The 27,671-nt window shown below is 35.3% G+C and overlaps 1 protein-coding gene and 1 pseudogene across 2 annotated transcripts; one reads left to right on the top strand and one right to left on the bottom strand.

Moving 5' to 3' along the window:
* Positions 1-242: 242 nt before the first annotated feature.
* Positions 243-18,296, bottom strand: LOC113230968 (G patch domain-containing protein 1 homolog). 2 transcript variants are annotated; one of them, XM_026465086.1, is made up of 11 exons: positions 18,227-18,296; positions 16,494-16,684; positions 14,399-14,537; positions 12,122-12,303; positions 11,496-11,717; positions 8,878-9,030; positions 7,413-7,560; positions 6,113-6,364; positions 5,053-5,263; positions 2,955-3,158; positions 243-1,197 (listed from the first exon to the last, which is right to left on the bottom strand). In XM_026465086.1, exons 1-11 carry the CDS (start codon positions 18,294-18,296, stop codon positions 243-245), a joined length of 2,727 nt encoding a protein of 908 aa, XP_026320871.1. The 2 variants fall into 2 exon arrangements, with proteins under 2 accessions (XP_026320871.1, XP_026320879.1); XM_026465094.1 differs by lacking the exon at positions 18,227-18,296 and having other exon boundaries at positions 14,399-14,535; positions 16,494-16,719.
* A 6,008-nt stretch (positions 18,297-24,304) lies between these two features.
* Positions 24,305-27,671, top strand: part of LOC113231058 — a 5,158-nt pseudogene continuing 1,791 nt past the window's right edge.

Here is a 27,671-nt window from a genome sequence, read left to right as displayed (position 1 = left end):
TACGTCAAACTGTTACATGCGAATATCCTAAATAATGCCTACGTAACTTAAGTACAGTCGCATGGAGATAGATAATACTGAATTATGTACAAGAAAAAAACATGAAGGTTTCTAGCCACAGGTTTTTAAATGTTTATGGTAGTTACCACCAAATTTAAAGAAAAAAAAACATACTTCAATGGAGGTGTAATATTGTAAAATGAAACGAAATTTAAAAATACTTTTTAACGAATAACGTTTATTTATCTGTCCTTCTTCTTGTGCTTAGATTTCTTATGTTTGGATTTATGTTTTTTCTTTTTCTTAAGTTTTTTATGGACTTCTTTTGCATCTACCCAGGAATCGGAACTTGTAGAAGATACTTCTAAAACATCATCGTTCTTGGCTTTACTTCGAAATACAGGTTTAAAATTATCCAACGGATTTTCAATTCTTTTTTGCAGGTTTTCGGGAATTTTGGGTCCATACACTTCCGCATCAGGTTGTACTATTCTATCATTTTGAATTTCATTTTTGGAATGGTGTCCTTGTCCTTCATTTTGATTTTGAACATTGTTGTCGTTAGGAGTAATGTCAGGTATTTTATCGTCGGCACCCATCGCCTCGGGTTGTTTATCATTAGCATTTCTTTTCCACGAATTTAATTCGTCAAAATCTATATTTGCAAAAATACCCCTAGGTGGTGATGTGTTCCTTTCAACATTTTTAGGCACATTCAATAGATCATCAAAATCAATAATTTTATCCTTTTTATCATCAATTTTCGGTATTTCTTCTTCATTTTCACTGTCACTTAGAAAAATTGATTTATAAAGATCCATTTTGTCAAACTTTTCTATAGTTTCAGTGACGACGCCTTTATTTTTATCTTGTAAATCTTTCACGGATTCCTTTAAAAATAATTCAGCCACTGTCAAACGCTTACTGAATCCTGTCGCTGTGATATTTTCACTGGATATCTTAGGTACTTCATTAGAAATACTAGTTAAACTTGTATTAGTTACAATCGGTGCTTTTGGCACTACTTTCGTAGTACTATTTGTATTCGAACTTTGTTGTCCAATTTCACTTATAGATTTTGATCCACTGAATTTGGCCTGTTCCTTCGCGAAGCTTTCTTTATCATGTACAGGATTTTCTAAGTAGGAAAATATGGAGTAGGCTAGTTTTGGTTTTTCATCTTTCTTGGGCTCTGATCTGTAAAAATTGAAACAAGTTACACTGTGCCAACCCGTTGACATTCGACATTAATGTGCATGTGTCATAACGCACGTGACAAGTAACGTAGTATCGCGGCGGTCGCGCGTTCCGGTGTGGCAAGGCTCATATGAACTACGTACATTACAAAAATTCCCGCACTTCGAACGCTTCCGCGGACGCCTCTGTGTGGCCAGAGCATTCATTAACCAACCTTCCCTATCATAACTAACGCAATCGACATCTTTAGCGAACTTGATTTAACATATTATCTGGAATCAGCGAAACGAGATCTACAAACCCCGATAAGCGGTTTTTATATATCTTATTTAGTTTTATTGTTAAGTCAAATCAGCGTAATTGACATTTTTCAAATAAAGAAATAGTAGGTGCCAATGTGTCGAAAACATCGAGTATATAATGTGAAATGTCACTTAATTTGTTTGAAAACTATTCTGCCAAATCATTAAGGTGACAACTGCGCACCGATTGCCCAGCCCGAAGTGTCGTCAATTGTTTCACTTTAACTCGCCCAGTTTAAGTTGAGCTTTGCTATAATGGACGAAAATTGAAAAATTACATATTTAATATTTAATTACCGATGAAATGTGGTTCCGTTTGTTTTGTAATTAGATGTTTTGCTGTTTTTCCCACACCACTGAATGGAACAACCACTCACAGTTAGAGATATTATCTTTATTACAATAAATACAGAATATTTTTAGAATATACGTAGACGTATACACAGTAGTTGGCGCTGTACTATATCAACTTTCTAATTTATGATTTCAGTGCAAACGACAGTTGATATTTAAAAATGATATGAGGCCCATTTGCCTGATAAGTTGCCAGTGATGGATGGCCGTTATTTCGTCTCTATTTCTGGATATATACTCGATGATCGAAAGTTATCAAAATGCAAATGCGTAAGTTATGACAAGGACGGCAGTATATTCGTCTGTTTTCGTGTAACTCGCATTAATCGGATTGCTTAAATAAGCTTTTTTTAAATTGTTTACATATATAGGATCTTTTATACAATGTACGAGTATATGGCAGTTCCATTGTATGTACATCTATTTGCTCGTTTCGTATGGGGTTGCCATTATACAATTTCAAACAACGTAACGTTTAGAAAATAGTACTGCAATTCTTTTGCGTATCGAACGCAGCGGATGTAAAAATATTTATTCAATGAATAATTGATTGTTCATTGAATAAATATTTAGACAAAGACTGAAACTGAAAGAAAACACGTAGAAAAACTTTTCTTTCACTTAGTGGGATTTGAACCCACGACCATGCTGCACCGTAGCATTGCTCTTACCAACTGAGCCACGGGTCACGTTACCGAGCTGTCGAAATTCTCCTGTGTTTTTGTTATATATAGATCTTTGTACTGGCTTTTGGCATTCGTCGCCGATAGCGACATCTAGTGAGAGATTTTGGAAAAACCGTCTCACCGCAGCCGGTATCTTTATAATAATAATAATAACGCACACGCTCAACATAGCCCCGCACTAGAAAAACCCTGTGTTGCGGGTGCCATAGACATACACATAGATAATCACAGGATTGTGAACCTTCTTCGACGTGCAGGTTTCATCACGATGTTTTCCTTCGCCGAAAAGCTCATGATACGTTTCAAATTAAATTTATAATAAATAAATCATTTTCTATTAATAATCATAACAAAACTAGAGGAGTTATTTCACAAAAATGAATGAATTATTTAGAAGTTAAACGTGTTCACCCACCTAACACCAGGTTCGGGCACATTAAATCTTTTGCAAACAATACTTTCGGGTTTCCACACACTCTCCCGTCTGGTGATGACTCCATAGACACCCTTTTCTGCCGCCTCGATCTGTTCACGAGTGGCGAGCCCGTAGTTCGTACTGCTTTTAGCCACAGCGCAAAGTGGGTTTACTGCGTCATCTGGTTCGGAGGCGTGAGTGAATCTGAAATAGAGTGGAGTTGCATTTGAGGTGTCAGATTCGATTATAATCATTTTATTTTATTTAGATAGGCCAATAACAATTATGAATTATAATAATTATTGACAACGCACGTATTTGTTAATTAAAAGTTTTAATTTAAAACGTACAGTGAATAAAAACAAAAATAAAAATTAAATAAAATTACATAATCAAGTCGCTGTTAAAAGTAATACAATACGAGGCAAAAAGTGAAAAAAAAACATTAAAATGAAATATGGATCATGATCATCATTTCAGCCGAAAGCCGTCCACTTCTGCACATAGGCCTCTCCTACAACGACTGGCCTTGTAATGAATATCTACATATATCATTAATATACAATAAAATTAATAATAATATAATTATAAATATAATACAATAACCATATACATATACACAACTATCTCATCACAATAATCTGCTTCTTTAATAGCGGGCAACATTATAAACTTATTACTATACAGATTATATTTTTACGATCTATCTGTACAAAATGTAGGTCAGCAGGGATTTGTTAGCTCGTGTCAGGTTTGGTCAGACTTGCCGTCGTCGTCTTTGTCGATCTAATATTGAATTCCTGACAGTCTAGTGAATCTGTCCTTGTGGCCATTCAGTCCACTGGTCATCCATGGAGGCTGAACGCGACAATTGTGTTATAATATTGGTATATTAAAAAGATTAACCAGCTGACTCCTCAGATAAACTAAAACTTGCATATTTCTTGGTAGATTTTGTAACAGATATTTTTAACAGTTCCACACACGCCGATTACACACAGTAAATGTACAATGATACAAACATACTGTTGTCCACTAAGTGAAACGCTGCTAAGTGACAAATGGTCAAATATACAGTGTGTTGATTTGCATTATCGCCATATTTAAGAAATTAATAATAGAAATAATTGTAAATCATCTAAAAATACTTTAAAAAAAATCAGTTGAATGTTCTGGCTAATTGTATCTAGTATAGTTTTGTAAAATGGTCCCCCAAGTGTATTCACCGCGGAGGACAGTGACCTCACCACTCGCTTCACCGAGCGATACGTAACCTTTCTCGATCTCTTTTAAATCATATTTATGTACCAGTATTGTTATAATTTACTAATTATTTAAAATAGTTAAAAAAGTCGATTTGAAAAAAATATTTTTTGTAACTTATATTTGGTACTTACCAACTTTAGGTTACATGAAAATAGTGCTAGAAGTACCTAGCTCCACAGCTGGTGGCAGGCTCCATACCGGAGCCAGCCACATATATACAGAGTTTCGTTTCAACTTAGCACATTCTTCACAACAGAAAAAGCAGGAAGAAACTTTCTTAAAAGTTCGACACTCGTAAGCTGCGTAAACTAAACGTTTCACATCGTGTCATAAGAACACACTTGATGGCAATGCACATGGTAGTGGTTTTTTTTTACTCATGTTTACATCACACACAAACCACGTTGCATTTCGTGAGAAAAACGCACATCTTCTGCGCATAGGACATTGTTCAAATGGTTTCCGGTACCTGTGACATGTGTAGTGCAAGACAATGACTTTTGAATCAAACTTGGTTACTGCAACTAAATAAAAAATAAGAATTTAGGAACTTTTTTATTTTTTTTTTAGTGATTTGGGTTCAGTTTCGAATATAGAATGACCTCTGTAAATATGGCGAGAATGCAAATCAACACATTGTATAGCAAAAGATAGAGCACAGAATTCTTTTTTGAAAACAGGTAAAATTAGTTGACGTGTTCGACTTATCTATAGATGAAATCTCATTTAAGAATTTCAATATTCTAAAACTGGGTTATGGTGTTTTTTATGATATCTTAAAAAAAACTATTTTGTCACTTAGCCGCGTTTTAGTTAACGGACTGCCGCATACCTGTCTCCCATCTCCCCCGTAAGTGGTCTATAAAGCTTGGCAGCCTGTTCAAACTCCATCATCTCTCTGTTCCGCTCCCACTCGCTCAATCGGTCAATATTGCCGTCTCCCTCTTGCACGAAAATGTCCTTGTCTTTCAGGTAACTCTCGTACCGAGATTGCTTTGATGGGTTGCTGGCGAATGGCTTGAATATTTTGGTGATTTCTTTGCCTAAAAATGTTTGAGAATTTGTATAAATATATTGTACCCACAGGAGAATATTGGATTTTTAAATATTTCTGATGACCATGGATTCAAGTCTTTCAGTCAAAATATAAAAGATAATAAACATTGAAAGTAACATAAAATAGAGGAACACTACTAAAATTTCCAAAATACGGCCGTTTTTTTATTTTCAAAAATCTGGCTGGTTATTTTACTTATTTGTTTAAATCTAATTCCATAACAAAAAAAAAACTATTGTCATTTTACATTACTTTGTTTTAATATCATACTAATAGAGATTTCACGAGTGGTTCAAATGACGGGACGAATAAATCGTGAGCCTGCAGTATTTTTTTATTGGGGTCTGTGTGTCCATTCTTATCATTTTTATCGCGTTTAGTCGTCATTTTTAATTATTAAAACTTTTTAACAATTTGCGTTCATAAGAATATAATTTTTAATACGGACACATACTGTTAATATGGAGGTCTTATCTTCGATAGGGATGGACTGTTTTTTTTATGATATCAAGTGACGGGACGAACAAGTCGTGCGTCTGGTTGTAAGCGACACGCCTGTATTAAATTCCGCAAACTTTAATCGAAAAAGAGTTTTTAATTATTAATCTTAGATTTGACAATGTTAAACTTTAGAAATTTTTACAGTGCTTTGCCACTAAATCTAAAAAAAAGCAATTTGCTTAATTTCGATTCTTTTTAATAAAAAATGAGTAAGCTTATATTTACCAAATCGATGATAAAAGATGTTAAATTTTATTTATTTTAATATAAATGTTACTATTTTATATTTTCTTTTTCTTCGGCTCAAGCTCTACAACACGTAGGGACAACGTACCTGAATCTTTGATGGGTATGTAATCCATTTCTGTCTGTCCCTCGGGTCTTGTAGTGACAAAATTAACATTACGTCCAAGTAATTTTGCTATTGGATCGTTTTTACTACTTGGGTCTACGATGAGAGAAATTGGTGTAGTCTCTTGGGTCAACGTGGATGGCAATTGGGTGGATGTGGATGGTGCAGTAAGGACTGGTGTTTCGCCTAGAAGTTGCCCTCTTGCGTTTGGAGTTAACTCGTGGCGACCCAAGCCTGTAATAAGAATAATATGTCGTGAAGATTAAGGCGGATTTATATTTGTTTGGCGTGTCGTGTCGTGTCGTGATGCCCTCTGACATGATGGTAAGCGTTCACATCTATATGTCGTGTTCTGACTCTTTCTGACGATATTTGGAAACAATACCGCCGTGGCTCTCGGGTGCGTTAGCAATGTCTGACACGTCATAACACAGCACGTGCACACTTGTCTGATCTGACGTGATGCGGCCGTTCCGCTGACCTCCCACCTCACCCATCCTGACGCAGATCGGGATCGCTTCTGATGCGACACAACACAAGCCGTCACGTCGGATTGCGACACACTACTATAAATCTAACCGTATTAAATGCATGAAATCTACACCGTTCTGACATACAGGGAATTTCCTACTTTGAGACCAGATAAATTGGTGTGGTTATTTGATACCTTATCATTATGATCATCTAATAAGATAATTACAAAAATCAGAGCGTGTCTGGGGGTCTACTCTTGTTCTCTTTTATTCGCATGATACGTCTTTTAATTTAAAATAAATCCATGCTAATGTTTTAAATGCGATAGTAACTCTCTTTGTCTGTTACGTTTTCACACCTTAACCACTGAAGTTCGGAAAATTTTGGTATAGAAATAGATAGGACCTATGAACAGGACATAGGCCATAGGAGAAGGACATTAAAAAGGGGTGAAAGTTTGTATGGACAACCAATCATTTCTCAAGCAAGTACAGTACTTAGTACTTCTAGTCCCACATAATAACCAATGGTCGGAAAAAGGTGTTCCACGTATATAGATACACGTATAGACAAAGCTACAAGGAGCGACATAGAGTTGTCAAAACCATCAAAAATTAATTGCTTTCAAATTCCGGATTTCCGGAAATGGTTTTACTGCATCGTAGGACAAGCTACTGACATAGGAAGTCGAAGTTGGATTTTAAGTCGGTCTAAGAAAGTAATTCTAGTGGTGCCATGTATAGATACATGTGTAGACATATATCTATATTTATGGAACACCCTTTTCCGACCATTAATAATAACATACCCTGATCTCTCGGCTGTGCAGCAATAGGTTCGAAGCGTGATCTCCTAGCTCCAGCAGCCATCGGTGTGTAGTCACGTGGCAGGGCTGGCGGCGGGTACGATGGAACTGATGGTAATGGCTTCGAAGACCTAATGAAACCTTCTAAAACCTGTGTACGAGATAACAATAACACTATTTTAGTACCCATTAGAGTCTTGCCTATTTCTGCCGCCAAGCAGTAATATACGCATTATTGCGTTCCGGTTTTGAAGGGTAAGGATGCTGGTGAAATTACATGGGACTTGTCAACTTATGTGGTGGCACTGGTGTGTGTGGGTGGCAATGCTACTAACAGTTTTGCGATGTATAGCACCGAGTGGGTCTGTAACTGTTATGGACAGGCGTGTCGCTCACCACCAGGTGCTCGACTTGATCGCCCCGTCACTTGGTATTAAAACAAAAAAAAGACGATTGTCAAAAAAAGGTAAATTTATTTTACATCCTCTTGTAGAATCGTTAGTAGTGGTTCCGCGGAATGATACTCACAAAAATTACTATGCACAGTTTATTCGTTCACGGAAACAACACAGAGATTACACAAGCACAGAAGGAAGATAAGAGTTTAAAGCAGAAGGAAATAGGAAATATCGAACACAAAGTACATCGGTTAGCAATAGCTCGCAAAAATAAATAAAATAGCGGGGTAGCTGAGATTACTGAGCATACGACACGCATTCCACTCGATAGCAAAGAAGCGACTCGTCTACGTCATGCCACTGCCGCGCTCGGCTCCGCCCCCCGCTATTGTTCGCGGCAACCAGTCCATCATGCTGCCGGCCGGTGGACGCGCACAAATATCTAATAACAAAACCCAATGCGCGTGTCCGTCTGTACACTATATCTATTACACATATTTTACTTTACACATTTAAAGTATTGTTGCATACATATTATATTTATAATTATGTATTATATGAAGCTATATAAATTATTTATCTTACACATTAAACAGCAATATTTTAATGGTATGTATATAAATATAAACAGTAAGTAGGAATATACACTTATATAATTAACGATAATATAATTATATTTATCTTAATTAATGTAGTCACCCTACACTCTTATTGATATTTCATTAATAACAATATCATTGGGTAATTTTCAGCTTAGTTTTATATACCTAATTTCGGTGGCAATTTTTATTATTTAACATTCGAGTGTAGTATTCTGAAATATTTTATAATATTTCATGATAATATACCCGTATACTTAAACAATAAAAAGTGCCACGGAAATTAGGTAGATAAGATAAAACTTACTTGAAAATTACCATATTATCCAATCATAAATATGGAAAAACTTTTCCCCGGTATCAACTGTAGCTCCATTCCATCAATCGCGTACATGTCCTCATCCACCACAACCGTCACTACCACACGGACAATGCTTGACACATCTTTTCAATTACCAAGTAATTACTTACATTATTCCCTTGTTTCTGTTTTTTCGTTACTTTATTATCATCAGCAGCACCGCCAAGTGTGAAGTCGTAGTGTGACATATCCTCAGTCGCGTATATGTCCGCATCATCCACTTCAAATGCCCCGACACCAAATGCTTGACCTCGAATTGATACCTGTACACAAAATTGTTAATCACAGGGTTATATTTAACTTGCCCGAAACATTTAAGACGATATTAATAATTTCTGAATCAGCTGCTCGTTAATTTGTATGGCAATTTTTTTGTATGATTCCAAAGATCGCAGATCTAAATTAGTTATTTTTTACACACAGCTCCGCACTAGGAAACACGTGTCGCGGGTGCCATGGACACACAGACAACCACAAATACACCCAAACTCTCGAGAGGAATAAATGTTTACACATATTTTTACCGGCCTGGGAATCGAACCTAGGACCTCTGCGTGGCAGTCCAGCATGGTAACCGTTCGGCCACGGAGGCAGATTATATAATTATAGAAATGAGAAACAATAAACAAATATTTAAATAATACACACAGTGTTTGACAGTTCATTCTGAACTTAAAATTGATTTTGTAGTTAGACGGTAAGAGGTTGGTGTAATGTAATATTTCTCCTTCGTTTTTTTTTAGCATTAAACATACAAAAATGTTGGGTCTTTTATCAGGCACCATTCCATTCTGTCGTTTTTTACGCAAAGCAATTTAATAAATACGGTGAAACGAAATTCTATACATAAATATACATCCATTCGCTAAGTTTACGTAATTATTGCTTTTCTTTTAATCGTGGCATCTTTACATATTTAGTCGTCAGGAATAGTGCAATTACGCGTAACTAGCATTTGATTATGAGTTTCCATTTCGGTAATTTAGAGGTCAAATCACATCCGCGTACATGTCGTGGCAACCAAATTAGCGTGATTTACGGGAATCTATTGTTATCCGTCCGTAGACAACATAATATAGTGCTTACTGTGCAAAAATGAAAGTCATAACTATTGAAATAACAAAATAATAACGTTAAATCCTTATCCTGTGAAATTTTATTTGGTGCTGATACGCGCCTTTTACCAATACTACATACGCGGATCCCCGACGTAACCTATTTCAAAAACTAAAGAAACAAGGTTAATATAAACATTAAACAGGAACTTTTTGAAATTGTAAATGTCAAATGTCATCAATTCTCATGATATTTTTAATCGACTTCAAAAAAGGAGGAGGTTCTCAATTCGACTGTATATATTTTTTTGCGTGTACGTTAATCGATTATTCCAGAATTAGTGAACCGATTTGATGATTGTTTTTTGTAGGAAAGAGGGTACCTCAGCATTGGTCCCATTTCAACTTCAAGAAAATATTCCACCTCTAAGGCTCAACTCATACTGGCGCAGAGTCCAAGCGTCGCGACGCATTATGTTTTTCGCCTATAGCATATTCATCTCTATTTTCCCATTGCTATCGTGTGTCGAGCGGCTCACAGTGGGCCCAAATTGATAATTCTTGGACATAGGAATAACTTGTGGAGTATCGAGCTATGTTTTTTTATGTGATAGATAATGACATTCCTAACAACTTTTATTCTTGTATAATTTCTTGGAAAGTTGATAGTTTCGGAGTAAAAAAATATTTTTTTTTGCATGGAGAAATATACATTTTATTTTTTATCTCAAAATATACGAAAATGTAATATGCGTGGGTTACTTACAATATAGTTCCAATCATTTTCTATGTAGAAAAAAAATAATCCGTCTGAATGTACTTGCGGCTTTGTAAGTAAAGATGCGGCAAAATTGCTAAATGTTTTATGTACTTTTTTAACAAAATACATGAGCTTCGACTAAAGAAAAAATAATTTTAATGTAATTTAGAGAGTGTTATAACAATAACATGAAAGTTAAGTAGAAACTAGTATAGTGTGTTAAAAAATAAATAACAAATCTAAAATTTTGACACCTTTTTACTCGTAAAGCCGCAAGTGCCTGCAGATAGATTATTTTTTTCTTGACAGAGAATGATTGAACCTATATTGCAAATAAACCACACACATTACATTTTCCTACATTTCGAGATAAAAAATAAAATGTTTACTTCTCCAAATATAAAAAAAATTAGCTCGGTACTCCACAAGTTATTCCTATGTCCAAAAATTATCAATTTGGGCCCACTGTGCGGCTTCGCGTGTCGACGCGGTCGTCGCGCGTTACTTGGGTACAGTGAGGCGTCAGACGCCGACCGCACTGTGATCTGGGCGCACTAATGCGAGTGACGTCGCGCGTCGCCAGGCGTTCTAGTTGAGAAACAGGACGCGACGCGACGCTTCGACTCTGCGCCAGTGTGAGTTGAGCCTAAGGGTGGCAAACTAATCCGGTTTCGCGCACTTTCCGGTAACCGATTTCAATAAAACTTGGCAAATATGATTCCACGAATTTTTGAAGTTGGTTCCATAAAAAAAACTTATTCCTTTACTGTAATTTGTTATTGGAAGAAAAAGTTTATGAGTACTGCTTCTTTGTTTATTTTTTTTTTCTAATTCTAAAAACACGAATTACAGATGTGGTGATTTGGAACATGTCGACAGGTTGGAATTATGTAATGAAGTTATAGTAACTTACCCGCTTTCCTTTTTCCTTCATAACCAAATGACTAGTTGAAGCTCCGTCCCCATATTCCCCCACCAGATTACCCAGAACTGAATGTCTACTCAAACCAGAATATCCCAGACCGAAGCGGTCGTTCTTACGGGCTAATATATATGGTTCATAGTCGTCTGGGGCGAACAATGTTTCGAAGTCGTATTCTGAGTCAGAACTTGATGATTCCGGTTCCGGTAAATTCTGGAAAATAAAATATGCCGCGTATGAGTTTGACGCGAGTGCTTTTATTGAAACCTGAGTAAGCGAAGGAAGCAAATATTGAAAAAATAGATTCCTGAGCGTAGCGAAGGTTTCAAGACACAAGACACCAAACAACTTGCTGCCGAGCGAAACACACAACTTTTCACCTCGCTCTAGCTCTAGAGGAAAAAGGTAGATGAAAGAAAAACAGTTAAACAGTTGAACACATATAAATATATAAAACATCAGTTTTTCTTTCATCAAAAGAAAAAGTTTGGTGCATCCATCGTCAAGTTCGAATTTCAAAAACGCTTTTGCGCGCAGATTTCTAATGAAAAAGAAAGCCTTTCCAAGCTAGTGAGGTGATAAATATTTTGTTGTATATAATTTCAATACTCACTTACCTCTCTAAGCTCATCTGGCAGACAGCACCCGTAAACTCTTCTCTGTTCACCGGCTCGCCTTTTTTCTTTTTTACTAATCCGTTCTCCTGCACCCTGACCTGGTCTCCAACCCATAGCCCGGAGCATTTTCACTGCCGCCGTTTCATGGACTGCGTGAACCAGCTGTTCGAGGACTGGCTCTCCTGTAGAACATAGTGACAGATTGTATTAAATAAAATAAGTAGGAATAAACTTGTGGGAGTAAACAGAATATATTTGCTTTTTCAAGCAAGCCACTTTACGAGCTCTTTGTAAGATCCATGGTCATGGCTGAGTCAGCCTTTAGTTTGTTGGAAAAACAAATATACATGATTAATCGCAGAAAAGGTGTAAAAATAGTTTTACACCTCGTAAGCTATAGTAGGACCAATATATATAGTGGCACCAGCGCAAAACTATACGTAAGGCGCACTATAAGTTTCCGGAATGAATAAGAAAAAACACTATAAATGGTCAGAAATTAATTAATTGTTTCTCAAAATATTCTCTGTTAGCGTTAATGCACTTTTTCATAAAAATGAACCAATTTTGAAAACATTTATGCCTCTCCTCCGTGACAATCTCTGAAACATATTTTTCATACTCTTCGACAGCCTCTTCAGGTGATGAAAATCGTTGACCGCGTAACTGGTTCTTAATTTTTGGAAATAAATAAAGGTCACAAGGGGCCACGTCGGGACTGTACGCGGGATGGCTCATAACGTCAACGTTGTTCACCTTCAAAAATTCATTTGTCTGCCTGGCCGGATGAGAACTGGCTTTATCGTGGTACAAGATGATACGGCGTTTACGGTTATGTTTACGGAGTTTGTCAATAACTTCCGGCAAACAAATGGTCGTGTACCAATCACTATTCACGGTACAACGATTCTCCAAAGCAACAGTAGCCACATGTCCAGTTCTATTAAAAAAATAAGCAATCATCCGCTTGGAGGCACTTTGCACGCGCGCCACTTTGGTTGGTTTCGGCTCATCTCGAAAGACCCGTACGCTCCATTGTCGCTTTGTTTTGGGATCGTAAATATAAATTCATGTTTCGTCACGTGTTACTATGTTCCACACCAAATTTGACGCCCCTTAGTTGAATCTGGTAAGCATGGCATTGCACCAAGTGACGCGGTCCGTTTTTTGAGCCTGAGTCAAATTGTGTGGGATCCACCGAGAGCCCAGCTTTTTCACACTCAAATGTTTGTGTAGTATTGATTGTATTTGACTCAAGCCTATGCCTAAAGATGCCCGAATCTCATGGTATGTCACATGTCTGTCTCTTTTGATCATATGGCGCATAGCATCGATGGTTTTGTTGTTCACAACTGTGGACGGGCGATCCACGAAATTCGTCACTGAGATTCACACGACCGCGTTTGAATTCTGCAAACCAGCTATAAATAATCGTCTTGCATTGTGCTTCATCGCCAAAAGCAGTTTGAACCCGAGCACTTTTTAAATATTGTTTATGTAAGTGGCCAGTTCCGGAAACTTATAGTGCGCCCTATGTAGTAGTACTAGCGCACAACCATAGTAGCACCAACGCAAAACTATAGTAACTTCTGCGTACTTGGACGACAAAAATCCTTGGTAGTTGATTCATGATGATAAATGATAAATGTCTACAAATGTTTATTTTTTTAACGCACACACTCAACATAGCCATGGACACACACGTAGACAACCACAAATTACACCCAAACTCACGAGAGAAATAAATGTAGGCCATACAAACATTTTTCCCGGCCCGGGAATCGAACCTGGCACCTCTGCGTGGCAGTCCGGCATGGTAACCGTTTGGCCACAGAGGCGTTTAAATTTACATTGAGTTTCTTACCCATTCTCGTCAGGGAAATCTGCTTTAAGAATGTGTAGGAGATTTTAATCAATGTGACAGTTGCAGTTTGAGTTGAACTTAACTCCGATAGTAATGCTCTCTTAAGAACGGTTTTCTATATCTACAATGATTCAAGTAGATTCCCTTGCTGACCTGTCTCAAGTTTCCTCTATACCATAGTTTCCCAAAGTGGTCCCTACCGCCCGTGGCACTGAAGACTTCGAAGAGGGCGGCAGGGACCTCGGAAGCAATTGGGGGCGTTGACGCTGTCCAGGGGGTGCTACCGCATTTTAAAAAATTGTCTATATAACCTACACTACATATATATGTATTTATTTAACCTATGCTCTATACCACATCATAGGATCAAAATTCCTCAGCAGTGAAGGAACAAAAAAGATGTACAACCTTACCTGGTATAGGCCCATCATGGTATTGTCTCTGTCGCGGTCTTTTCTGCCCCGAGAATTCGCTATGCGTTTGCACATGGCGCGGTGCAATACCGAACTCACTACGGTCTTCTTCGTCCATGAAGTCTTCAGGTCTTTGACTCTATTGACAAGACATAGATCAATTTGAATAAGTTTTAGCCCCAATAAAAAAAACTTTATATTTTTACTGAACCAATTAGAAGTGAACCGAAGATATCGCTATAAGTAACCATGTTTTTGTGTTGTAATTTTTTAACATCTTATGAAACTTTTAATTTAACCTGTATAATATACAGATACTTTTGGAGAGCTGTGCATGTTGGGTCACGTTCCTCGATTATATAATTTCTGGTGCTGAGAATCAAATGATTTTATAGCGCTGCGAGCTTTTTTTTATGATATCAAGTGACGGGACGAACAAGTCGTACGCCTGGTGGTAAACGACACGCCTGTCGATAGTAGTTGCGGTGCCACTCGGAGCTTTAAATAGCGACTATATATATGTATTAAATTATTTACTTTATATTAGCAATATCAAGGCGGCAAAATTTCAATTTCATTGAATTTTATTTCTATTTTTTTATTTGTGGCAAAAAATTGTTTTTTTTTTATGTATGTATGTTAAGCGATGACTCCGGCATTTCTGAACCGATTTTGACGATTCTTTTTTTGTTAGAAAGAGGGTACCCCAGAAGTGGTCTCATGTAAATTTGAAGAAAATATTCCACCTTTAATAGTGGCACACTAGGAGATGAATGACCTTTGAGGTCAGTTTTTTTAGTACTCTATACTGAGATTATTCACTATTATGCTAAAACTGTTTACTACCACCAGCAGTCATTTGTTTAAAATATGATGGGATTGTTTTGTAACTAAGTATTAATAAAATAGTAATTGGGCAATTCTATGATGTTGTCGCATCTGGAATCTGATGTAAAAGATATTACCAATTCAAAGTAAGTCTAATTTGATTGTCTTTATTTATTTTTTTACGTTTTGTCATCAATCAGTGACTGCAATCAGTCCTTGAACCAATGATTTGATTTATTACATATCGAGTTCTTAGCTTTTCGCGATTCTACACATATTTTTTTGTTTTTTTTTTTTTTGCACAGACCCATAACCCCTGGGTCTAGGAAGACTCTGTATCGCGGGTACCATGGACAGACACATAGACAACCACAAATTACATCCAAACTGTAGGTCATAAAAACATTTCTCCCAGGCCGGGAATCAAACACGGGAGCACTGCAGGCAGCCCAGCATAGTAACCTTTCAGCCATGGAGGCAGTAATATATTTATATATAGACAATATTAAAATTAAACTGCCTCCGTGGCCGAACATTTACCATGCCGGACTGCCACGTAGAGGTCTTGAGTTCGATTCCCAGGCCGGGAGGAATATGCGTATGGCCTACATTTATTTCTCTCATGAGTTTGGGTGCAATTTGTGGTTGTCTAGGTGTGTTCATGACACCCGCGACACAGGGTTTTTCTAGTGCGGGGCTATGAGTGTGTTTCGTTATTATTATTATTATTATTATTATCAATAAATAAATCTCTGCTTAAGAGTTAATAAGACATGGAATAAAAAGTCCTAGACCTTTCCTTCCTCAGTCATTACTCAGCTGACTGTGTTCTACTGCTCCAATACTATTGAAATAGACAAGGATATCTATTATGCTTATTTCAAGAATGTTTCGTTTAAATGATTTTTCACATGAAACTCCTACGCAGAAAACAGATTTCATGCAGCAAAGCGTCTCTCTACCACGGTTCTGGTGATCATTTCTTCAATGATCGTCAACCGTGAAGATACATTTTAAACTAGGTAGTAACAGTGATCCTAAAAAGAGTGTTGCACTGCTGTTATTGATAAGAAAATATAGGAAAAAAACACAAAGAAGATTAACTTCGCAGTAATGCGCGATGCGGAACAATTCGCTAATTCTTGGGATGCGTCGCGAGAGCCCGTAGATTTCTACGATGCGACGTCGCGTCGCAGTTTGTGTTTCAACCCTTATGCTGCTGTGGAAGCATTGAAAAGTCAAAGAAGCAATAATAAATGTTACTTACAGAAACTGTGGCCTTCTCATTCCTAGAACTCTTAAAAGCAGCCGGAGTCCATCCTTCTGGAGTGCCAACACTGTTGCCATAACCCGCTGAGAATCCACCAGTGAAAGCACCATGAAACCTGCGCCGTCCTTGGTCATCCACTGCATATTGATCTGTCTGCTGCTGATATTTTCTTTTTGATGGCAGTTCATCTAATATTCAGTAAAAAAAAATATAATTATAAACTTATACCGTATTTATTCATTTATTGAGATTGAAACATACTTTTACGGAAAAAAAAAATATAATGTATGAAATGAAGGTGGCATCTAATTGGTTAGTTTCTTAACATTAACAATTTGTTGCTTTAATAAATTTCAAAAAAGTAAAGCTTTTTGGGTGAAGGTAATAAATAATAGGTCATTGTTTCAAATTATTGTTTCGGCAAAAAATTCATAAAAAAACCAAAAACAACAATCTGCAACAAGTACAGTAAGGCCAGCACAGCCAGGCGCAGTTTGCTAGAAGACGTTAATTCGAATCTAGCTGGATTGAAGGAATTTTTTCTAACCATTAAATCTTTGTATTATTTAATTATAACAAACTAGAGACAAAACCTCACAAAAAATAATTGAATATCATGGAGGTGAAACTTGATTACTCTCTACTTATTTTACTTTTTTATTATACATTATAAAGTAGAAGTGCCATGTTCTACTTCACATTGGCGAAATCACAAGTGCATACAGGTGGGCATTTATACAAAAAGCTCTCAAAAAGTTTGCTTTTTACAATAAGCACATAAGCATGCTTTTTATTTTAAGCGTAAGCGTTAATTAGTTCAATACACACCAATTTCATTTTTACAATGTGTCTTAGTTTCAAGTCTTGCCATTTATGTTCCATAAACAAATTTATATATCAATGTGAATAATAATTTTATAAATAAAAATAAAACTCGTGTTTTACAAATAAACTTAAAACCTTTAGTGGCCTACTCTTGCTTTTCGCTATCAACAACAACATTGCAAACTTTTTTTAACATAAAAGCCAAGGCGCTCAAACATTCTTCTAAACGATTTTTTAACTTCCAAACTAAAAAGACGCTTTTTAAAAAGCTACATTTTAAGGCTTGTTTAAAAAATAAGCAGTTTTTCCCATCTCTAGTTGTGCGCCAGATGGTAAGCTACTTATGCTATGTTTAGAACATGCTGAATTTTAGACACATTTTTCAGTAAAAAGGATTAACTCAACTTGTTATATTTAAACAGACAGTAAAGATTATAGCACCTAAGTTACAAGCTCGACATAGTCCAAAACTACAAATTGTTGTTTTACTATATTCATAAATGAAATACACAACTTGAAGTTGTCCTAAACCGAACTACGTTCTAGAATACGACCCTAAGAGACGTATTCTAGAACTCTACTCGACGCTCAAGTCAGGATTTGAGTATGGTATAAAGCACTCGAAATCATACTCAAGTCCCTGCCATTTGGGTCGTATTCCCAGTGCTTGTGTTTCCAGTGCAATCCTGACTTGAGTTTTTGGATTACTTATAAAATCATAATACGATAATGGCAAGGACTTGTGTATGATTTCGAGTGCTTTATACCATACTCAAATCCTGACTTGAGCATCGAGTAGAGTTCTAGAATACGACCATCAGTGTAATAGAAGACGTAGCAGCGGGTTAAGCCAATTTTAAGGTTATTTTACCAATTTATCAACATTAAAATAAATAATAAATAACCTTCCTCGTACGGCTCCAAAGGCGTTCCGTAACGAATAATATTATCTTCATCGGAATCAGTTTCACTCATTATCACTAGTAATGTTATTTGATGAAAATTGTCATGTAAAAAAGTATTCAAAACAGTATTCAACTCTCAACTTCCCTTAACCCAGCACAAACCACAAACTAGAAAGACACAAACCACTTTAACCCAATCACGGCGGGTAATCTTCAAAGAAGATTTTTGGGCGTTATGCCATTGGAGGAGCGAATTAGAACATGACTTTTTATTTTTTAATTATTCAAAATGGCCGTCGCTGCCATTTATTTTTGTCTTTGACATCGACATTTTAACTCTGGTTTATTATGATTTCATTATGGTACATAGTTGTCTATGACTTGATTACTGTTTGTCCTTGATCGAGTGAAGTATCGTTGATTTCTATACGTCCTTATCCTCTCAGCTAAACCAGTAATTTGGTGTGCTGTGTGGTAATTATCACCATGTACAAAAAGTGTTGCATAGAAAACTGTGCGAGTAAACGACAGGACGTTAAATTGCATCGGTTTCTCACATCTGAGATAGGACTCCAAAAGTGGTTACAATGCATTGGTAGTATCAACCACGTATCAACTTCGCAGTCATAATTTACAGAGACTACGTAGGATATATGTTTGTAACAAACATTTTGAAAAGAGGTTCATTACTGCCACATTGCGTTTACGTTATGGTGCTTATCCAACTTTATTTTCGGAAAACGAAATAACAAGTGGCTTGCCTGCAGAAGTTTCCGAAAACATTGGTAAGTAAATACTTTACTATAACATATTTATACTAATTCGCTGCTCGCTAATGCCGTTATTAAATCTTAATTAATGAATTAACTTAATTATTACCGTTAATGAACAGTACGTTAGACGTTGGTACGAAACTCAATAAACTTGTACTTTGCAAATTGTACTAAAATCTGAATTAAATTGTATTTGTTTATTAGTCATAACTTGTAGAAACTTGTAGCATGTTATCTGTTCTTAATCTAAAACTCTGTACTTTTAGGTAATAAAAAGAATGTAAATAAACAAGAACTATCGAATAAAGTTGACATGTTAATTAATAATTGCTCTTTACAATATTGAGGTATAAATCCGCGACAAACAATAGGATAACACAAATACAAAGAAACAACACAAATCGAGCAAAAACAGGAAAAAGGAACAAATTCAGTTTCAAAAATCATAAATAATATTTTCGTACATATTAAGAATAATACTTTCTAATTTAGTCGTTATATGTTAACTTCTGAGAAATTCGGTATTTTTTAGGTCACAATTTACTGCGAGAGAAAAAAATATTTATTTAACATTATTTAAATGGTTTTAAATTAAATAAATGTGTTTTATACTCGAAAGAATGAAAAGTAAGTGCTTGTTAATTCAATGTAGTTACTTAAGTAATACACTAAATTATTTTAAAATGTTAAAGTTATGTCGGACATCAAATGCTGTCCTCATAAATAACCTCTTTTACGTTTTGTTTACATTCTTTACCTAATTCGTACCTAAATGTACGAAGATATAGTTTGGGAAATTGTTTTTGATTACAGTATATGAATGTTTTATTCTGGTTAAAAACAATTTTCAATCCAAGCTTTAATTAAGCTAGTTTTTTGTTGTAATAATAATTATTTCAACGGTTTATCATTGCTTTAAAATTAATATATTAAAAAAATCATGTGACTACTGGAGTCACTTGATTTTTTTAATATAATATTATTACCTCAGTCCTTATTGTAAATTGCAGACAACATGCAATATGTATGCAAAATTAATCTTCAATTATAATATTTGCCATGAGTTAAAAAGACATTAATAATTTTTCAGTGGATGTGACGAATGAACACTGCTACACCAAAAAACAACATGAAGATCATTCATATTATAAGTCTGCAGGTAAGTTTCGGTACTAACATCTTTAGACAGTTACTTGTATCAAATATAGTTTATGTCAAATTTGCAAATTCTGACTAACCATGTGATGTGATCCTTAAACATAAGTGACGTTATTTATAAATTATGCATAACAAGGATTTGTGTTTTGAACTTACACTTTTTCATTTCAGATTTGGTGCATAAAAAACCGACTGCTACCCGTGCTTTTGTGCCCATTGAAAATCTTACGCAAATGGCAGCCAAAGGTAACTATTTTCAATTATCCGACCCATCTGCAGTATAAAATATTTATTTCTTGTTCTAATGAGGCTTAAGTACACCATATTGTGACTATATCATACTCATGGGGAAGCTCATAAACAAACCCAATAGCACTCCCTTGGTCAGAGTTATATTATAATAAACTCTTTATACAGTCTACTGCAAAATATTAGTTATTGTATGATTTAATTTTTGTTATTTAATTATGTATGTGAAGTATATAATATTGTAAAGATTTATCTCCTTAATTACGGCGATGATAACCTGATAAATAAAATTGTCGGTTTTAATGTGAAGCTCACTTCTGAATAACATTCATAATTCTTTATTTGAATTTATCTTCAGAAATGTTGAAAATTGAAACTGAATCCTTATTCTTAAATTCACGTGATTTTACTTGTCCATTGATTAGGTACATCTTTAGCCTGAAGATTGAACGTTCCCAGTGCTGAAAAAGATATTAAATGGAGTTGAGTCATTGATCATTTGCTTTACAGGTTTGGTGCAGATTTGTCCGGTCTCACCTAACACTTCATGCAGATGGAGAGCAGACCACGAGGAAAGCGTGTCCAAGGTATGTTATTATTTTTAATTAATTTGATTAAATGATTTTTAGCCTCTAATCATTAGGCTACTACGGCTTTTTATCCAAACTAACCAGTTTATTTACTTTATTTTTTTTTAATTTCAGAGTCGGAAAGTGTACTTACCAGGGAAAGTGGACCCTCGACTCCCAAACAAAACAAAAATATTAGAAAACGTTCGTTTCACGGTATGAATACCCTGACACCTAAATGTAGAAAAATTTATAAAATGTATCGACTGTCCAAGAAGCAGATAGATTTTAATAAAAGAGCAAAAAGGGCAGTTATGTTTAATGAACGCAATGTTTTTAATAAATTAACTTCCAAAATGAGTCCAGTTGCAAAAAAAATATTTTGGATGCAATCATTGCTTGATTTGCATCCATGCAAAGAGAATTAAGGGACGAAGATTTTCAAACGAAGAAAAAATGATTGCTTTATCAATAATCAATTGATCAATGTCCAAAATCTAATTAAAGAAACGGAGGTCGAAATTGTTACTGAGGACGTTTGTATCAAATGTTGAATTTGAAAATATTTACGTGCAAGCGTGTCGTGAAAATTTACACGTACACTCACGTGCATACACTGCGGGGTGGTTAGTTCGTAAAATTACACAGAAAGTCAAATGTGAAGATTGTAAAAACGATCTTACCACAGACGAAAGTTCTATCCATACTTAGTTTAGCCATAGGGAATTTAAAACCATTAAACAAAACAAACTAACCTACCCTTCGGAACATGTGGTTTCTTATTTTGGCAATATTGCGAATGATTCAAACGAATATTTATAAAAAGAGCCTCACAGAAATAATCTGACAAAAGAAATAAAACAACAAATCCTTGCTAAGTATTCCTATGCCTTTCTCAATTGTACGGTACATGCGCCGCTTGTAATAGAGTGTTTTATTACTATAACAATTCGTTTTGCGGTTTATAATTGGTGCAATATTATTATTAAATTATTAAAGGCACAGACGTATTTCGGCTACGGGGTAAGATTTTACCACAAATGCAACAAAAGGCATTAAATAAGTATCAAAAAAAATTGAAAATAAAAAGGTAAAATAAGTAATTTATATTTTAAATTGATTAAAACCGAACCGTACATTGAGGATGTCAAACAAATACTTAGTTAGAATATCTTATTTCTTTTGGTTATGTGACCCTCTTTTGCCTTTTGCCTAGCATTCGTTTGACTCGTTTACAACATCGCCAAAATACCTGAGCGCATGTTCAAAAGGGTAGGTTAGTTTGTTTTGTTCAATTAATGGTTTTCAAATGTTTTAAACAAAAATTCTGTGACTAACTGTCTGTAGCTAATCAAATTATGGATAGAATCTACGGTGGTAAGATCATTTTAAAGTCTTCATGTTAAATTAATGGGTAATTTTACGAACTAAATAAGTACCCTACCGTGTACCTGTAAACTTACGATTTGCTTGCACGTAAAGATTTTTAGTTTTAACATTTGGTACATTGTAGTTACACCTTCAAAAACATTTTCGCCATCAGCTTATTTAAATAGATTTGGTAATTTGGTCATTTCATTAACCGAATCGCCTTCGGGATTTTTACTTTGAATAGAATAATCAATAGAGACCGAAATCTCTTTGTAAAGGCGTGTAATCCGGAGTTATTTCTAAAATTATTGGTTGTCATTTGTACAAAAAAGTGTTCTATTGTGTGTCAATAAAAAATATTACTTAAAAAAAAAAGAGTGCTGCAGCCTAATTTGTTAAAGTATGTATAAATGCCCCGAGGAACTGCCCGTAAATATGTTTGCTTTTACTAAAAAAAATTGAAAATAAACAAGGTCAAATAACAAAATGTGTTAAAAATGTCATACGTAATTTAAAAAAAAACGAACTGTCATGTTCTAAATCGCTCTTTCCTTATTGGCCATTATCCGTAAAGGGGAGTGGTTCTAATATACATTCTAATATATATAATAACCCAATACTTTGACATTTGGCATTGACAGTTGGCATGCCACAGACTATTTATTTTTTCCATCCTCTAAGAACAACCAATGCCACAGACAACGTATATGTGGGCAGTTGGCAACAGCAATTGATGGCACTAGAGTTCTCCTTGATACATTGGATTTTATCGATAAAAATGGGAAACAACTCCAATTTTTTTATACACTGACATCATTGAACACTTCGTGTTATTGAACACATTATCTGGGGTGATCGCAGTGGCGATGAAGACCACCACCACCACCACTGCACGAAGACCACAAGAAGAATAGTTACCTACCTATGATCTTATATAGTTATTATATTCTACAAAAGAGTTCGTGTACGGCAAAAAAAGAAATTTTGAGTACAGCGGCAGGTCGAAAAGTGACTTATAATTAGTAATTATGTAAAATAACTAGTTTGTCAGCGGTCACGCACGCAAGTACATTAACCAGGCAGTCCCAAATGAAAAGACGCATGATGCGAATGAAGCTTCATACTTGACGTTGTCTTTTAATTTGTTCGACTTCAGACGGATGTCAGACGGAGAACAAAAGTAGAACCTCCTGATGTTATAGGTGTTAGTTTAAAATCCGAAATCAACCCGATTCGAAGCATTCATTTAATCGATGCAGTACTTATACTAAATCTATGATGCAGTATTTCAAATCAGTCAAGAATCGGTCCATATTTTTTTCCGAAATAAACGATTTTCCCCATTTGTCTTCTGATTGATGTGCCTAGTCCCAGGAGTTACGTGAAATGGATTTTTATCTTATCTGGCCAGATCTAATGATACACATAGATATCCTGGGGCCACGTTAATATTTTGCAGTTGGATTAAGAATCTAGTGTTTTAACTGGACCTGTAAATTTTATTTTATTAAGAGTATTTCAAGATCGGATACAATGAATTTAAATAAGTGTTATTTTAGACATATACGAGGAAAGTCTCGCAGTGCGTATTAGTAAGAATATTCAAAAAGCTAATATGGAAAATGGAACTACAGGGCGATCCAATATCGATGTGAGCTTTAATGCCAAAGATAATTCCTTAGCCCCAAAAACTTTGTGTCAAGATTTATTTCATCTGAAAGAGCAATTGAAACTAAAAATTGATGATCAACACTATGAGGTACTTTTTGATGTTCCTCGGATTGTTAATTTAAATCTGCCACAGAGTATTTTGACAGGGTTTCCAGTATATCCAAAGTAAATGATTACCGACTGTTAAAGAAGAAGAAACTACTTTTAAGCGGTATAAAGGGGTTGCAATTGACGAAAATAGAAAAGAAATTAATGATATTCACATAACATGGGAATTTGTAGGAATCGGGCCCTCTTATACACCCCGCTCTCAAGATATTGACAATAAATTAAAGTTGGAGTGGAGTGTTTACCAGGTACAAAATATTTAGTATATGTGCACAGTTATGAATCTGTAATAGTAGTGGATTTGTAGTGCAACTGTTGCACTTGATGTGCCGCCGATTGTTCGTTGCCGCGCGCAGCTTGCTTACTTAAGTTAGGTGTCGGCAGAACATCAGCGCTGCAAACTTAGCATTGTGCTGAGCCGAAACCTTTTCGTACATTATTTATTGTAACTTTTCTTTTTTGTTATATGTTAATGCTGTGATGTAATGTGCTGAATAAATGCTTTATCCATCTATCTTATCTAGTTATTAAGTTTATACAGTGTGTCGCTTAAGTCGACGTCAAGCTAGAACGGGGATGTCTAGGAGGTCATGGCCTACAAAAAAGCTCATGCTACAATGGTAATATTCCCAGCGGTTTTTATTTTCATTAAAGATTTTATATACTGAGCTAAGTATTAAATTCCTCACTAAAAATTATTTTAAAAACACCAAGAATTGCGAAAAAATAAATCATTTTTTTTCATTACTTGAATGAGTGATAAAAAAAATTATTTCTTTTTTAATACTTCTTGTTATTTTTAAAATAACTTTTAGTGAGGAATTACATTACATTACTTAGCTCATTAAAAGGCAGGTTGATTTAAGATAATAAAAACAAAAAGAAAGATAGAAAAACGGAATTATGCTTGAGTACAGTCGCGTCCAAATGTGTCAAAATGTGTAAATGTGTATAAAATCTTTTATTGTAGGCCATGAGCTCCTTGCAATCCTCGTCCTGGCTTGACGTCGACTTAATAGACACCATGTATATTACAAGAACAAAATAAAAACATTTAAATTTTATTACAGGTAATGAGACTTTAGTGGGCCATACTGTTGAAGTAACATCCAAGAACGTAGTAGAATCTGGACCTGAAAAATGTCCCGTTGAAACACGGCACATGCTAACTACAGAAAAGTTATCGGGGAAAAGCATAAGTCAATGGGGAAAAGGTACTTTAATATTTGACAGCATCTTAGTACACTAACGCAAAGTGCAATATTTACAATAATATTCGAGTAATATTCCTGAACACCGTCAATTGGCTTTAATGAGCTAAATTTTTTACTTATGTTACGCTGTTTTGAATATTCTATTAGTAAAGTAGTTATCTGCGTTTTGCTTTAACGGTTAAAGTGTTTACTATTGGCTGGTTTCCGAAAGCTTCCCCAAATCTTGCAAGGTTGCTTTTGTCATTATAATATATTTTTTAATCATTGTTGTGTTTCAGCTTCCGATGCGTGTCATACAACATATTGGCTGATTTATATTGTGATACAGACTTCACGAGGACAGTATTACATCCATACTGCCCACCATATGCTTTACACATCGACTACAGAAAGCAACTTATTGTGAAAGAGCTACTTGGTGCGCTATTTTACTTTACAATATCGTATTCAAGTTATTTTGTTTCATTAAGTGTATTGCACTATTTTGATATGAATTCGCTTTATTTAATACTTTGTACATACAATAGAGAGATTATCGCCGTTCTATATCGTATACAAAATAACTTATAATTATTTTATAATAAAATCTTACATGTAAAACCATAATACCATAACTATAATACACTGAGTAAGAAATAAAAAAAATTACATAAAACTTAGAGGATGGAAAAAAATAAACTTAAAAAGCGACTTCTGTCGTAAATCTGACACATCTTGAGGTGACTATAAGCGCCATCTAACGGACAAGTTGATTATCATTTGAATAACACTGCAGTTTAGTTCTTACTCATGATGGAAAAAAATACAGATGGAAAAAAATAGTTTCCATAGTCTAAGCGCTACTGCGATCTATAGCGGTCACGTTTCTGTGCGAAAATATTGCTGCCGTACTTACAATATTAACGTAAGTATGGTTGAAATTCAAGACTTACTGTTGTTATCGTAAGCACAGCAGATTGACTCACCAACTGCCTCGTGGAAACTAATTCAATGAGCCCAAACACTATAGTTCTGCTGTACGTAGATGAGTAGTTGGGTAAACTGCAGACTATCCTAGTTGCGCATTAGAACAACTTTACCATATTATTCTTAACTTTTGTACAGTCAAGAGCACATCAATCTTGATACTTTGAACCGTTGTTATCGCAAATGGCATAAGAGTCGAATTTAAATATTATCAAGCTTGATGTTTTCTGACTCAGCACGAAATATAGGTATTATTTAGTCCGTGCTAATACTAATTTCAATATGTTACCTAATCCTTATATTTCAGGCTACAATGCTGACGTAGTTTGTTTGTAAGAAGTTGATTTAAAAGTATTGAAAAATTGTTTGCAACCGTTGCTATGTGTGGAAGGATTCGGAAGCAACTTTTACAGAAAGAAGAAGGATGAAGAAGTAGCAGAAGGACCAGCTGCTTTTATAGAAAAGATACGATTCGGGTAGGGTCTCAAGGTCAAGTTAGGTTATTTTGCACGAACAGCCCAAATATGGCCAGTCAGCCTTGACTTTTTTGTGATGTTTTACAGTATATAATTGTTTTTTCTCACGCTATAGGATTTTGGGGAAGCAAACGATTGTACTAGCAGAAGCGTTGAAAACTGAAACATATTTGCAACCAATTTGGTATGCTATCGTTAATAATGAACCATTCTGCGAAAGATTACTAGACATGCCAACTGTAGCAAGTGCCAGCATTCTACAATCTAATGACAATCCTAATGATATTCTTCTGGTTGGCAACACCCATCTATATTACCAAGGTGATGATGATCATATAAGGCTCATTCAAGGTGGCATTGTAAGCTGCTGGCTTAGAGTTATTCGCAATAATTTATTAAAACAGGTAAGTAGGTACACAAACAAAAAGTCCATCTAACTGATAAAAGATTTAAGGTCAAGTGGATGTCAAGTCAATAATTAAGATTTAAATTCAACTTTATGTCGCTTCCAATAAGAACGAACGGTCTAAATTCCAAAGTGACAACCTTAAGTAACTTACTTCCAGAATCCAAACAAGAGAGTTACACTAATCATATGTGGTGACTTTAATAGTGTACCATCATGCGGTATTTATCAAGTTTATACTACTAGGGTAGCACCAGATACTTTGCCTGATTGGAAATCCAGTAAGAATTTTATGTTTGCAATGTTTTAAATGATAAATTTACTATATGTAATGGTATATCTTAAATATGTTGATTTTTCAGACTTGAACGAAACAATATCCAATTTAACTCTCTAACAAGACATTTCTTTAGCCAGTGCTTGTAGGACACCTCCATATACAATTCACGACTGGACTTGCTGGCTGGTTAGATTATATATATTA

Source organism: Hyposmocoma kahamanoa, unplaced genomic scaffold, assembly GCF_003589595.1.
Source record: "Hyposmocoma kahamanoa isolate Upper Pololo Valley unplaced genomic scaffold, ASM358959v1 101, whole genome shotgun sequence".
Classification (NCBI taxonomy): domain Eukaryota; kingdom Metazoa; phylum Arthropoda; class Insecta; order Lepidoptera; family Cosmopterigidae; genus Hyposmocoma; species Hyposmocoma kahamanoa.
Note: the sequence above shows the minus strand (reverse complement) of the source record. Positions and strands in the feature narration are given on the sequence as shown.

Excerpts from the sequence above, each read along its gene's own strand:
- LOC113230968 (XM_026465086.1), bottom strand. The coding sequence starts at position 18,296 with ATGAGTGAAACTGATTCCGATGAAGATAATATTATTCGTTACGGAACG. Across the intron at positions 12,304-14,398 it reads CCATGATGGGCCTATACCAG|GAGAGCCAGTCCTCGAACAG; the intron begins GTAAGGTTGTAC and ends TATGTTCTACAG. Across the intron at positions 6,365-7,412 it reads TGCACAGCCGAGAGATCAGG|GCTTGGGTCGCCACGAGTTA; the intron begins GTATGTTATTAT and ends TTCTTATTACAG.